This window comes from Adelges cooleyi, unplaced genomic scaffold, assembly GCF_023614345.1.
Source record: "Adelges cooleyi isolate 19-005CV unplaced genomic scaffold, UGA_ACOO_1.1 ACOO_flye_CR_arks_rails_tigmint_CR_PRNA_8, whole genome shotgun sequence".
NCBI lineage: Eukaryota > Metazoa > Arthropoda > Insecta > Hemiptera > Adelgidae > Adelges > Adelges cooleyi.
In genome coordinates, this window is record NW_026096513.1 from 4,074,437 (window position 1) to 4,089,012 (window position 14,576).

Sequence of the window (14,576 nt, forward strand, 5' to 3'; positions counted from 1 at the left end):
CGGACTTGGAGGGGGGGGGGTGTGGGAGGGTTTGACACCCCCCCCCCACTCGGAAAACTCAAGTATACACAGTCGGCACATTCGGAACAAAAAGTCCGTAAATATCATAACTCCCATGAAATTATACAAATAACATATTTATTATTTTAATTTTATAAAAGTAGGTAGGTACATAATTTTTATTGGAATCTGGCGACTGAATAGTAAATAGTCGGCATACGGTCGACCATACGAAAATATAATTTTAGTTTTTAGTATAAAAAAAAAAATGCATTATCGGTTATTCCCGATTTTAGCAGAAGTATTATTATTTGTTTATAATAACTGTGGTGTATATTATATCAAACTATGTTCGATCATGGGACCTATTGGTCTATTGTATAAACAAACATTCTATCCCTCTATAAGTATATATTTTTATTTTCATCAATCCGATCGACTTTGTAAAAATATTACATTTCCTCCTATTTCTTAGGTTGTCCAAAAAAATAGTGGCCGTCGTTATCTCGGTTAAATTGCAGTTTCAACTGCAATACGTTATAATTATGTTAAATAAATTCAAACATTTTTAAAATAATGCTTTTAAAGTAGGGCTCAAACTGTTTTAGTATTGGTGACTGAGATCTGAAAAATTTAGTAATAGATAAATTTGTTAGCTGCCTAAAATATTTCTATGCTCCGAAAAACATTAAAAAAAAATCTAGTCACAATTTATAACAATATCACATCATTATCATTTTTCTTCTAATTCTTTTAAAAATAATAAAAAATGACCCTCGTGATTTTAAACTCCACCAGAGATATTCTCGATGTAATTGATTTGGAAGAAATAACAAAGAAATAGTCCGCATTAAAAAAAACACCGTATTAAAGTTTAACTTTTGATGGTTTTTTTACTTGTACTATCAAAATTTGTTTGTATTAATTAATACTTAAAAAAATAATAATTTTCAGCAATTATTAATTCCCATTAATTTTAGCAAAAAATTGTGACTTGTGGTGTAAAATGTCATAAAATATTTACGAAAGTACCCAAATATTTTAGTCGGTAATTAAAATTTTAAAGTCGGCATCTTCATTTTGACACCCCCCCCCCCCTTGCATATTTCTTAGCACCGGCCCTGGGTCCCACACATATAAAACAATACCGATTCAGCGATTACAGATGAATCATATTATATATGAGGTTGAGGTGTATTGTATGTTTGTTCCAATTTTTTCCTCGTAAAATATTAAGCCGACTTTGATTAAAAAAAAAAACTAAAATAATTTGTAAATTCTCAAGTCAGGAGTGTTCTACCGAATACAAGCTGTTAGAAAAAAAAGAACAAGCCAAAATGTAGTACCCGGTCGGAAATCAAACACAGGCTTCCCGCTTACAGGGCTGCTTTGACTAGCAACACAAATAACTGTTGCGCTTACTGTCTTCTTTATGGGCAGGCCACAATTTTTAATTTTAACTTATAAAGTTGTGTAGGTAATATATAAAATAATGAGGTAATAGCATTGAATATCGATTATAAATATTTATAATCAATGGTAATAGTATATCATATTTATATACTTTATCTGTATATAGCATCATTTTTCTACCTCCTATTTAAAAATATATAGATATATATTTACTTATTTTTTATTTCTATACCATTGCAAAATGGGAATTAGAAATTTTAAACAGGTAAAATCTCTATAAAAAGATTTAATAGAACTTATAACTTTTTTTTTACTTTTTATTTAATGCTTTTAGCTTAAAAAGTAATAATATGACAAATATTATGTTTATTTTATTTCCTTACTATTTCAAGATAAACATTACTTCACAAACAGCAGTGTTGATCAAAATACTGTGCAACTCATTTCATCTTATTTTTTATATCAATAATATTATGCACAAGTTACAGCGAATATCAGCAGTTTGGTGAATGTTGACACATACTGTCAGTTGATATCATTCACTAGTCACCACCCAATTCAGTGAGCACTGCATAGACAAATACAATGTATAAATTAAATATATTTTTCTTATGTCTTAAAATCACCTGTGCTGTGTCTATAGGATTAGTGCAATACAGGTCCATAGGTTAAACTTATAAGCATCAAGTATCTTTTAATAGTTGTCACTCATCAAAATCATTTAAAAACCTATAGGACATTTCATACCTATGCTTGGCTAATTTTTTTTTATGATTTTTAGATGTATTATTTGAACTAGTTAAAATCTTCTTTAGACCCATTTCATAGCTATGTGTAATTAAAGAGAGGTGTATACAAATATATTACTCAACATAATGAGTTACATTAAGGCATATAATGCATCTATCATAATTCATAACCAATGTATTTTTTTTTCAACGTGCATTCGTTATGATCCTTATGCGCAGCTTTACAGTCTTGAACTCAAGCGCATGAAAAAACGTGTGTATTATACAAATTAGGAATGAAAAAGGCTTTAAATAAAAAGTAATAATCATTGGTATAAATAAAATTTAAAATATTTTTAATTATTTATTTAAAATGATTAAAAAATAATGGTTTTATACATTTATTTACTATACAGTCATAAATAAAGCAGAAGCTTTATGTTGAGTGTTTGGGTTTTGCACTTTAACTTCTAATGTTTGATCTCTAAAATTAAAAAGTAAAGTAAGCAGTTCAAAAAATGTTATAAATGAATATTACATTAATAATCACAAATTATTCATAACAATTTGTACTTACGTATTGGCAGTAAATGAAAATTCAATTTCTTCATCAAGTTCAATATTTATATTGGCCTAAAATAAAGAAAATTATATGTAATACATTTAATATGTTATATTATATTACAGTCTCAAATTTTTTATGTAAATTTACTTCACAATTTTTTTGTTGGTCTTTCCCAATTTTGGCCAAAAGAGTTACGATCTCAGAATTATGTTTAGCCTTTATGGTTTTTGTAGACGGTAAAACTTCATTCTGATCCAAACTTAGAACTTCACCACAACACTGCAATTATATAATTATATTTTTTAATAATTTAATTTAGATAAAAGGTAAAAATAAAACAAACATTAATCTCTATGGGTTCATTTAGAGTTGATACTTCTGTTACAGGTTCTGGTAAATCATCACGAAAATTCCAATATTTAGCTAAAAATCCAGCTTGTACTGCAGCACCGTAAGCTAGTACTTCATCAGGGCTTATACCATTTGGTATATCAGCATTGGGAAATAAACTGCCTATGTATGATTTTAATTTTGGTATTTTGAGAGGACCACCACAAAGAATAACCTATTTTTTTGGAATAAATTGAAAATATAAAACATAATATAATTACTGTATTAAAATGTGCAATTAATACTACCTTTCCAATGGAAGCACTTTTAAGCTTAGCTTTCTTCAAAACAGTTTCAATAGGTAGGGCAAAACTAGGTAATAAATGAGCAATAAGTGATTCAAATCTAGCTTGGGAAACAGATGCTGCAAAATCAACTCCATCAGTAAGTGATTCGATAAATATATTTGCTGTTTTTAATGTTGACAATAAATGCACTGCATCTTCAGTAGCTCTTTGAAGTTTAGCTAAAGCTCTAGCATTTTCTGTGGGATCTGATCGGTGTTTTCTTTAAAAAGTATAAATTTATTAAGAAAAATATAATACAATCAAAAAAAAAAAATAATTGAGTTGATTTTAATAAAAATAATATTTATATGTTCACCTTTTAACATCATCTATTAAGTGAGATTTTAATATTTCTATTAATTTATAACCTCCTATACTTTTTGTATGTTCAGATGCTTTGATAGAAACTAAACCAGAATTGACATATAATATAGTTGCATCACAGCTAATACCTCCCAAACGGTATACTAAAACGTATCTATAAAAAAACAAAGATAGTTAGCATAGAACAAACTGAAAAATATGGTTTATTTTTATCAAACATACGTATCATTTAATGGTTCTGAAACATTGATTCCATAAGTAAATGGAGTTACGCTAGGTGCATTAACTACTTGAAGTACATTCCACCCAGCTTGAGTTGCAGCATTACGAACAGACTCTCTACTGGGGTCATCAAAAAATTCTGGTACAGTAAGAACGCAACAACACTTAGTATTATCATCACTGTGTGTTGCTCTTTTAGCAATACCTTAAATTAAAAAAAAAATTGTTTAATTAATAAACCAAGATATAAATTAATGTAATAAACACCGTAGAAGAATATGTATACCATATAATGTTTTATAAATATTTGACTCAATAGATTGTGGTGAATAGACGTTTTTCTTAGTCTCTAAAGGTAATTCATAAGCTAAGTGACCACCTTCAATAACAGTCTTAACTTTGTTATTATCTATAACAGATTGTTTTTCGTCTTCATCCATTGCCAAATTCATTAACCGATTATTAAATGTAATGGTATTGGCTTGTTTAGAAATAAACCCAGTTTTTGCAGCATTTCCAACAACCTAAATTTGGTACATTTTCTATATTATTTTAGTTTATTTTTTAGTAAAACATGTATGCTTACTGTTTCTTTATCTGTAATAGACACTACAGCAGGGGTGATTCGATCTCCAGCTTCATTTGCTAGAACGTCCACTTTTCCTTCTTCCTAAATTAAACATATTAATAATAATTAAAAATAGGGATCTAACAAAAAAAATATGTATTCTGACATAGTTATTTAAGTAAAGTAAGTATATCATTTTAGTTTAAAGCAAAGAAAATAAACATTTAGATAGGAATAACCCTGATAAGACCGTACCTGTAGGAACAAAACCAACTGACATTTTCATCTTTTTCGATAAAAAATATTGGTATAATTTAAAAAGGTAAAAATGTTAATACATAAAATTTATCAGTCATCCAGTTTCAAAAGCCTCTACGTCCACACCACTTCAATTTAAGAAAAACTGTTGCGATACAACATTGTAACACTATTACAATGTAACATAACAGCTTTATTTTCAAAATGATACAGTGGGTTTTAGAACAAAATTACGCTACCAATTGATTCCTTGCCCTCCATTTATTTAAAACCTTAAATCATCTCAATTTCTTCAAACAATTGATTTAGTTGCTTTTAGGACTGGACACAACTCATATCTGTAACAACTGTGACTTAGTGTGTAAGTCGATTTCAGGGTTTTAACAAGCGAGCGATTTTGAACTTTGATCAGCTGCCATAAATCAGGATAATCAGGATTTTATTTAAAACATTTGATTTTTTTATGATCCTCTTATATTGATAAATACTTTAGAGGTACTCAAGTGGTTTCTTTCAAGTTTAAAATCGCTCCCCCGTAAAATCACTGAAATCGACTTACACACTTATTCACAACTGTTACAGATATTATGGTACCTATTTAATTTTAATTTTACAAGCTTTATAAGTGTTGTAACAATACAAAATAAATATGACTACACTATCAATAAATAATTTATGTATTATTTATATTATATAAATACAATTAATATGTTACTGTTGATAGAAAATGCGTAGTCCTAGAAGGTAAACAACAAAATGAGTAATATATAATTACTATTTATCATAAATAAACTTATATGTATATATGTAATAAAAATATTATAAGTTTCTATCTTGGTAATTACTTTAGAAATAGCTATAGAAGCAGTTGAGTTTCCAACATGAATTCCAAATACAATAGAAGATTCCATGGTGATATTGTATATGTAAAATCAAAATATTCCGCTAGTATGAAAAGTTAATAATTAATACTGTACCAGGGTATTCAAATCAGTTTAATTAGTTAAATACAATATACATTTTAAAATTTGTATTTTACAGTTTACTCAAACTTCAAAGATCACATTTTCAAAGGGAATTTACATAACCTATAAAACTGTTGGTGATAAATTCATTGATAATAAAACGTTATTTTATCATTTACTGATAAATGATAATTGAACACTGATAAAAGATCATCCACCGTAACTTTTTCATACTCGTAGCTTCAGGTTGAGAGCCAGCGTGAGAGCGCTGTTCATCTTGTCTAAGTCCTGTTCACATGCGCAGCACAGAATTTTTAAAACCATTTCTAGAGGTGGTTAGTGCATATAAAGATTAGGTACCAGAACATTATTTTATTTATTTGATGGACAATTTTTTAAATCCATTTTCACAATAATTAAATTTAAAAATCAAATCAGTTTTTTCTCTATTTTATGTCCCATTTACGAGAGTAATAAACGTGATATATGTAAAATAATTGTTATATCATTATTCATTACAAATAGTTTATCAGGGAAATAATTCCCAAAGCAATTTATGGTATTATAAATAGTATATATGAGTCAAAAAGCGAAATACGAACAAACGTTTGGAGCGATACCCTCAGATTTTTTTTCGAAAACTACTCCGCATGTCTGTTACGATGAAAAAAATGATTAGAAATCTAACATCATTTTACATAAATTATGTAAATTTCAAATTGAGTTCTTCATAAACGCTCGGAAAAACAAAAAAAAAAAAGATGTAAAATTATATAGAAAAGTTGAAAAAACTGAAAATTATCTTATTTTTACACTTAATTATTTATTTATTCAACTATTTTGACTAATGTGGTTGTTATTAACAAAACAATGAAGATCATAAAAGTAGATAAGAAGACAAATTTGATGCATTTACCAAACATCATGTACATGTATAAAAATTAACACTTTTTGTTAAAACATTTGTTTAGAGTGTGAAGATATATACGACAGTGAATCTTGGACACTTACTAACCTAGTCTAATTTAGCCACAAGGGCATCATGGTCCACGGTTAATAGATATCTATTAATCATGAGCATGGTCAACACTCAACAATGGTGATGATAAGTTGGATGGAAAATAAATTAAACTAAGAAGTGTTAAAATATTTAATACACGAGCCCGGGTAAAGTACTAAATGATTAGATGTCAATTAATTAAACTACTTTGTTTTCACACAATATTATTTTTAGAATTTTTTAGGTAAGAAATAAGAGTGGCTGAGTATTAACTTTTTTATTCTTTGGCATTATATTTTTGTTATGGTTAGTAGAATTATTATTGTTTCAACGGTAAAACTGGTTGTTTTGTATGTGATGCCTAAAGCATCTACGGATGACAATAGAAATGACAAGTCGGCATGACCGATGACGTTCAATAGGTGTAGGCACAATAACCCAATAAGTAATGACCATTGACTTAAGATTGGATTTAAAAAAAAAAATACCTAGTGAAGTATAAGAAAAATACTGGACTGAATATTTTAATTATTTTTTATTGTACACTTTTCAAGTACATATTTTAGGTATGTATAAATTGAAATGTGTAAGTACATTGTAATGGTCAGACCTCTTTGAGATATTGTAATGGACGTGGAGTACAATTTATTGCTTACTGTAGTTTTGGATAACTTTTAATTAATGTATAATACTTAGTTAGCAGTTAAGCATTCTCAATTCTGTTTATATGACGTTAATACTTGTTTTTCACAAGTATTAAGATATGCTTAGCTTGTATTCTTTTTAGTATGTATATAACCCCAAAGGAACAGCTAGTATTCATTCAATTGTCTTATCTTGTTTCACCCGAGCAAGTTACTGTCTGTGTAAAAGTTATTAATTAAATTACATTGAATCAAACCTATCTTGTCAGTTCTTATTGTCTTACTAAGTCTAGTCCAGTGAATTAACTACATTTTTAACACTGTACAAGATAGTAATTGTTTTGAACTCAACAGTTCATTACAACATGCACTGTTGTTTGTATTAATTCAATTTTCGTATACTTAATAGTTTTTACTACTTTAATTGAAAAAAAAAAACAGATTTTTCCTTTTGGTAGTAACTAGTAAATAAATAATGTACCATTATAGAATGACTCGGATTAGTATCTAAAAATATATTTTAAAATGCACTAAATTAAAATACTTTTTAGTAGAAGTAATCATAAATCAATTGATCGACGATTAATAATGATGACCTCTTATAATTTTAAGCATATTCTGACCTTCGACGAATTTCTCAAACGCACATAATTTTATCATAATTCACTAAATGGTATTATATTTTGTTTGGTAGGTGTGGATTTTTTTCATATTTTACAACATGTGCGGCTCACGAGACCTTCATATGCATGATTCATTTATTATATCATCGCACATCTATCATCAGGAGATATTTTATAAATTAAAAAGTGCGTGTAGCAATGTAACGTGTTATTCATTTTTAATGACGTACCAGCTGCACCAGATGATAAAAACCGAGAACCCTTAAAATTTCCGATGACGTGGTCTCTTAATAAATATCGTCGGTGGTTGACGGTGTTTTATGAAAACGTTTAAATCATAGGCGGGGATTTTGGAGTGCTTAAGAGGCTTAGCCCTCCCCCCAAAAAAAATTATTCATCATCATCATCAAGCTTAACGGGCCTTCAAGGCCCAACGCTGCTATCATGAGATAATGGTTTCTAGACGGATTCGCTGTCCGGGACGGGTCGTCAGTCGTCGCCGAAAAGGGGGGTGGCGGTTCCTTTTCACCGGACGATTGCTCGTCACTCACTCACTCACTCCGGTAAACGGAGTGCCCGTGACCGAGTGTCGAACCCATAGATAAGTATAACAGCGCTAACCCACTGCCGCCTTACCCACTCAAAAAAAAAATGATTAACCCCCCAAATTATTTGATCACTCATCAAAGAAATGATGAGGGGTGTAAAGCCCTTGCGGGTCATTTTAGGAAGAAAAACGCTAGCCCCTCCCCCATAAATTAACCAAATTTCCGCCTATGGTTTAAATATCAACCAAACTGTAAAACTACCTAAAGTCTAACCGTTTACAAACTACGTAGGTTTACTAATAATAGGGAATTGAATCATGTATCATTTACAACTATTGTGTGCAGTGTGGTTCCGCCTGCTAACTGACTATTGAATACCGAATGGCCAGTGGCCACTGAGTAGCGATACATTATAACGATTAATGTGTAGTTTGCGCCTTGCGGACTGCGGAGTGAAGTGTGAACTGTGACACACCAGTGACCAGACACAGCCTCAGTCCTCTGATCTCTGTGCAGTTAGCACTTGCCAGTTGCCACCCATGTCGCAGCAGCCCGGATATTCTTGTCTACGCAGCAGCCAGCACTGTGTAGTGTGTAATGTGTTATGTTTAGTGTGCACAGTGGGGCGGTAAGCCTTCTGAATACCGTTGACGGCTATTCCACAACGTCTAAATGACGGTGTAGTAGGGTGGGATGGGGAAGATGGCTCGACATAAACGGTAAAATACCGGCACGTTCAAAATACGCCGGTTGTTATGTTGGTCACACCGCTGTAGTCCAAGTCGGCGGCGTCTCGTAGGCGTGGGTTTCCGACCCCCGTTAAGAATTTCGTCGTTTTGTTAATTGTGTTTAGTGTTTACCTTCCCAGTTCCCAGCCAAATAATTTACAGTCAAATGTCAATGCTCATTGCTCACTGGACTGTCAGTAGTGTGTTACATAGTAATTATCATTAATCTTATTTGTTGACTGTGTTGTGTGTAGTAGTATCGTTAAACTTATTGTGACTTATTTTTTTCGCGCGTTTATGTGTTTGTTAATTATTATAATACCGGTAGGTACTAAGCCGACAAGTTGAAACGGCGTGTGAGTTTGTGTACCCGCGCCCTAGTGAGTATTGTTGAGTTTGTGAGCCGATCGACACAGTTGCCGTAATGTCACAGAGATCATCGAGGAAAGGCGGCGCGACTAGGAACACGCCGCAGCCTGATGATTCTACGGCAAGTGAGAAAAGCAGACGGACCGTGACTTTAAGTCCAACCCGATTCAGTCGCATCCAGGAGAAGCATGAGTTGCAGAATCTCAATAACCGTTTAGCCGCTTACATCGACCGCGTTAAATATTTGGAAACTGAGAACTCCAAGCTTACACACGAGCTCCACTCGTCCCAGGAGGTCACTACCCGGGAGGTAACTAACGTGAAAGTTCTGTTCGAGTCTGAGCTCGAAGATCTGAGGAATGCCTTGGACCGCGAAGCCAAGGAAAAGAGCCGCTTGGAGTTGGAAAATCGCCGTAAAAATTTGGAGACTGAGGAGTTAAAATCTAAGTAAGTGTTGATATTTTGTTGGAACAAATGCACATTACTGGGCACCCTTTTTTTGTCAATTTTTAGTGTTTTTTATGCTGATTTCGAATCTGTAATCAGAAATTTGCAGACTCTTCTAGTTTAAAAGTTACACCTTGTAAAAGTTATAGTTGCGTAAGGTGCTGCGGTGAGTGGCACAAGGGACGGCACCCGTCGATGCCGTCAGATACATACAGCAGGTCACCGAGTATTTTGGCACTCGCTCGCTTCTGATTTTAAAAATATCTATAAATATTGTAGATAAATTTAATTGTATTTCCAGCTCATTGACTAACTTGTTTTTATTTCTATATTCTAGACTGGATAAGGCCAACAAAGAACTTAAAGAAGCTACTCCTTATATAACACGGTTTAATGATTTAAACTCCAAATTTGGCCAAAATTTAATTGAGAATAAAAACCTAAAAGATGCTAACAAGGTATTTTTTAATTGAATTCTGTTTAAAAGATAATACTATTGTTTTATATTCATTTTATATACAATAATATTATAATTTCTCTCATTTAACTAAATTATTAATTTAATATATTATTGTAGAAATTAAACAAAGAATTAGCAACAGAAAAGAAAAACGTAAAGGACATTCAAAAGACATTGGAAGAAGAAATTCTACAAAGAGTGACTGCAGAAAATAAGTTGCAAAGCTTAAGAGAAAACTTTAAATTTAAAGAAGAGGTAAAATGATTCACTTCATTCTTATTATTAATTTATAATATTTTCAAATAAGCCTTCCTGTATGTAGAAACTTGTTGTCATCATGAAAGTATGTTTTCATAACTTTGATGATGGTGAATGAGATTCATATTATGTTTATTTTATATAACAAAATATTTGAAAAATAAACAAAACAGTTTGTTAATTGACAAAAAACTGATCTTATTTTTGTGTATTTTAAGTGTATCAAGTATCAACTAAATCTTTATTGTAGGTGCATAAACAACAACTTAATGACACTAGAACTAGTCGCCGTACAGAAATTATTAGTGAAGTCGATGGACGTCTTTTGCGAGAATATGAAGAAAAACTACAATCTGAACTCCAATTACTACGGCAACAAGCTGAAGAAGATGTTAAACGGAATAAAAAAGAAATTTCTGAACTGTTTGACAGCAAAGTATTTGATTACATAGTAAATTCTATGAATGGTTTTAATTTACATAGTTTTATTTTCAAGATTCAAAATATGGAAAATGAATTACAACGCAAAAAAAAAGCCGTGGAATTAGCTCAGGAAGATACTAATACGGCAAATGCACGTCTTAATGAACTTACAACACAAATAAATGATTTGCTGGCCTCAAATAATGATCTTTTGGTAAGTATACTATTATCATTGATTACAAATATAATACATAGGCCACTGGCCAGTTTTTTTGGCTGCACGTAAATTACAGTGATTTTAGTTATAAAGGGTAACGTGGGGAGTGCTGTTGGTCGATGTGCATGCATAGTAAAACTATATTGACTGTATTGTTAATGCGCGACGACAGTCAGCGTTTCCAATGTTATCCACCATAACTAAAAATACTGAATTACAGGGAGCCAAAAAATCGACCAGTATTGTATTTATAATCAATTCTATTATTTAATATTACATTACAATGTGTTATGTGTATGTATAAATTGACAGAGAAAAATAGCAGATTTGGAGCGATTGAAGGATAGTCAACGGATCAAATATCTAGCTGAAATTCAGAGCCTTGACCAACAACTGACGGCTATGCAAGATGACATGTCACAAAAAGTACAAGAGTATCAAGACCTTATGGACATAAAAGTGGCTTTGGATATGGAAATAAGTGCTTATCGAAAATTATTAGAAAGTGAAGAAAGGCGTTTAAGTATTACACCTAATACATCAGTTGTTGGTAGTCCGAGAGGCAAGAAAAGGAAATTGTTCCAGCGTGAGGAAACAGAATTTGAAACTTCAAATGTTATCACTGCTTCATCAACAAGTGATATAGAAATAAGTGAAGTATGTCCGGATGGACAGTTTGTCAAGTTGTATAACAAAGGATCCAAAGTAAGCAAAACTGTAGAAATGTATTAAATTTATTTGTCTCTGTATTGGGTCATAGCTAAATTAAAATTTATTTTTTAGGAAGTAACACTGAGTGGATATGAATTGGTTCGGACAACGGCTGGCGAAAATGTTTCTACGGTGTACAAATTCCATCGCTCAGTTAAACTTGGAGCTGGAAATTGGTTGACAATATGGTCATCTACTGCTAGTAATCAGATACACGAACCTAATGCTGGATCAATCGTAATGAATACACAGGCTTGGGTTGTGGGAGATTTAATGGCAACTATTCTTTTAAATCCAGAAGGAAAAGTATGATAATTTCAATTTCATATCTATATTGAAAACTGATAACTTTTTTTTTTAATTTAATAGGAAGTAGCCACACACGAGTTAAAGAAAGGTCAAATTTCCCACCTAAGAAGTGATTATAACGATTATGAAACTGAATTGTTCCATCAACCAGTAAGTAATTATTAGTAGAGCTCTTATTTTATGTTACCATTGATATATTATGTGTTTCCGAATGTCCGAATGACTTAACAAATGTTAGTAAATTACGTAATTTTGTGATTGATGTATTCATGTAACAAATTTTTATAGCCAATCAAGAGCTCCAAATATAAGTAATTCTTATTTTACTTCTATTCAATATGATAAACTGAGAATTGGGTTGATATTTTTTTTTTATATTCAATAATTATGGTTATATTACAACTTGTAAATTGAATTATCACATACAAGAGTGGATAAAATCATAGTATAGTAATCTAAGCATGCAAAAACGTTGAATAATATAATTTTGAAAGGTCAATTGTTTGAATCTGAGTATCTTTGAATCTAGTTTAGTTAAAATTGTCATTAATTGGAAACAACATTATTTTGTAACAAACTTGAAACCAATAATTCTTGAATCAAATTTATTTGGAAACAATAAATCTTGAACCGATTAACTTAGAATCAATATTTTTTTTAAAACTGTTATTTTTGGCTGTCTGTCTCCGTTATGACTTTAAATAAAGTGCAGGTATTGGGCACTCACTCTGCTAACCCAAAAATATCCTAGGCTTGCAGGCTACAGTCTAGGTTTTTTGTAACAGTTTTATAAACAATTCTTTAGGGTCCATTTGTAATTTTTGTTTACAAACAATTGTTTGTTGTTTCTAGGGTGAAGGACCAAGTGGCGAAAAATGTGTCATAATGTGAAAAATCTTTTTCTAGAACTAGATTCTACCTTTTAAATAACACACTTGTAGTTAATCAGAGTTTATCACATGTTAATTATTGATTTTTACTGTCATTAATTTTTTTTTAAGCCAATTTATTAATTTTTTTTTTTTACTAATATTTATTATTTAACTTATTATTTAAAGCTTTTTTGTATTTTGCTTTATAAATCTAGATTATGATCCATTCACAACTTGAAAATTTATTTTTATCAAACTACTAATTCTGTAAAATAGTGGAAGAAAAAATTTTTGTTAGTTTTTTTTTTTTTTTAATTAATTAATGAGTTAACAAAAATATACTGTGACCAGTGTGACGTACATTTAATATTTTTATTGTACTTAATAAAGTATACATTTATGTATATTTTATGTATAAATATACTACGGTATATGTCATTAAGTCAAAAGTTAATTATTGCTATGTATAATTGTTTTTAAAACAATAAAATATTTTAGACTTAAAATGTTCTATATTTATTTTTAAATTTTCATTTTGAATAATGGGTATTAAATTATGTTTTAAGTTTAGACTGCACTAGATATAGGATTTATATATGTTTTTGATTTATTTCTCGGGTGTACACTAATTAAAAATTGAATGCTTTGTATTTCTGATTAATATATAATATATTTTTGTATACCTAATTTTAAAAATTCAGTTATTTTTTTAATATTTGTTATCTTCTTTAAATTGCATTATGTTTTAGTCTGGAAATTTATTTTTTTTATTAATTTATAAAAATAATTAAACCTTTTTAAACATCTGATGTGAGTATTAATTTTTTTGTTGATCATGTTTACAAGTAATGGTTTTTCTTTAATTCATGTTTGTTTTACTTGTGTCGTGTATTTGCAAAATGGGCCAACTCCAAAAAAAAAAAAAAAAGGAAAAGCTGATTTTTTATTTCATATTGGCTAAGTGTAACAGAAAGTAAGCTTTTCTCAAAACATTTCTTTTAGGAAATCTGATTAACTATCTCATTTTGGCTACGTGTGACAGAAAATCAGATTTTCCCAAAAATTGTTTTTTTGAGAGTTGGACGGTTTTGCAACTATGTACATGACACACTTGTTCTTTATTTACCTATCATTTTTTTTTACTTCGCTTCCGAATTAAATCATTATGTCTGCTAAGATTTAATGAGAAATATTTTTATTTTATGCATGGTTGAATGAATTTCTTTTCTTCATGTTGTATACAGGTA

General features: G+C 30.3%; 2 protein-coding genes across 2 annotated transcripts; one reads left to right on the plus strand and one right to left on the minus strand.

Moving 5' to 3' along the window:
* Positions 1-2,476: 2,476 nt before the first annotated feature.
* Positions 2,477-5,837, minus strand: LOC126845669 (heat shock 70 kDa protein 14-like). The gene is made up of 10 exons (XM_050584477.1): positions 5,601-5,837; positions 4,516-4,599; positions 4,216-4,453; positions 3,930-4,134; positions 3,700-3,861; positions 3,345-3,603; positions 3,050-3,271; positions 2,854-2,985; positions 2,719-2,774; positions 2,477-2,625 (listed from the first exon to the last, which is right to left on the minus strand). Exons 1-10 carry the CDS (start codon positions 5,664-5,666, stop codon positions 2,550-2,552), a joined length of 1,500 nt encoding a protein of 499 aa, XP_050440434.1. The 5' UTR covers positions 5,667-5,837; the 3' UTR covers positions 2,477-2,549.
* A 3,510-nt stretch (positions 5,838-9,347) lies between these two features.
* Positions 9,348-14,263, plus strand: LOC126845783 (lamin Dm0-like). The gene is made up of 10 exons (XM_050584675.1): positions 9,348-9,475; positions 9,592-10,079; positions 10,417-10,537; positions 10,657-10,794; positions 11,048-11,233; positions 11,294-11,434; positions 11,750-12,142; positions 12,221-12,454; positions 12,518-12,607; positions 13,310-14,263. The coding sequence occupies exons 2-10, from the start codon at positions 9,688-9,690 to the stop codon at positions 13,346-13,348; spliced, it is 1,734 nt and encodes a 577-aa protein (XP_050440632.1). The 5' UTR covers positions 9,348-9,475; positions 9,592-9,687; the 3' UTR covers positions 13,349-14,263.
* The last annotated feature ends 313 nt before the right edge of the window (positions 14,264-14,576 follow it).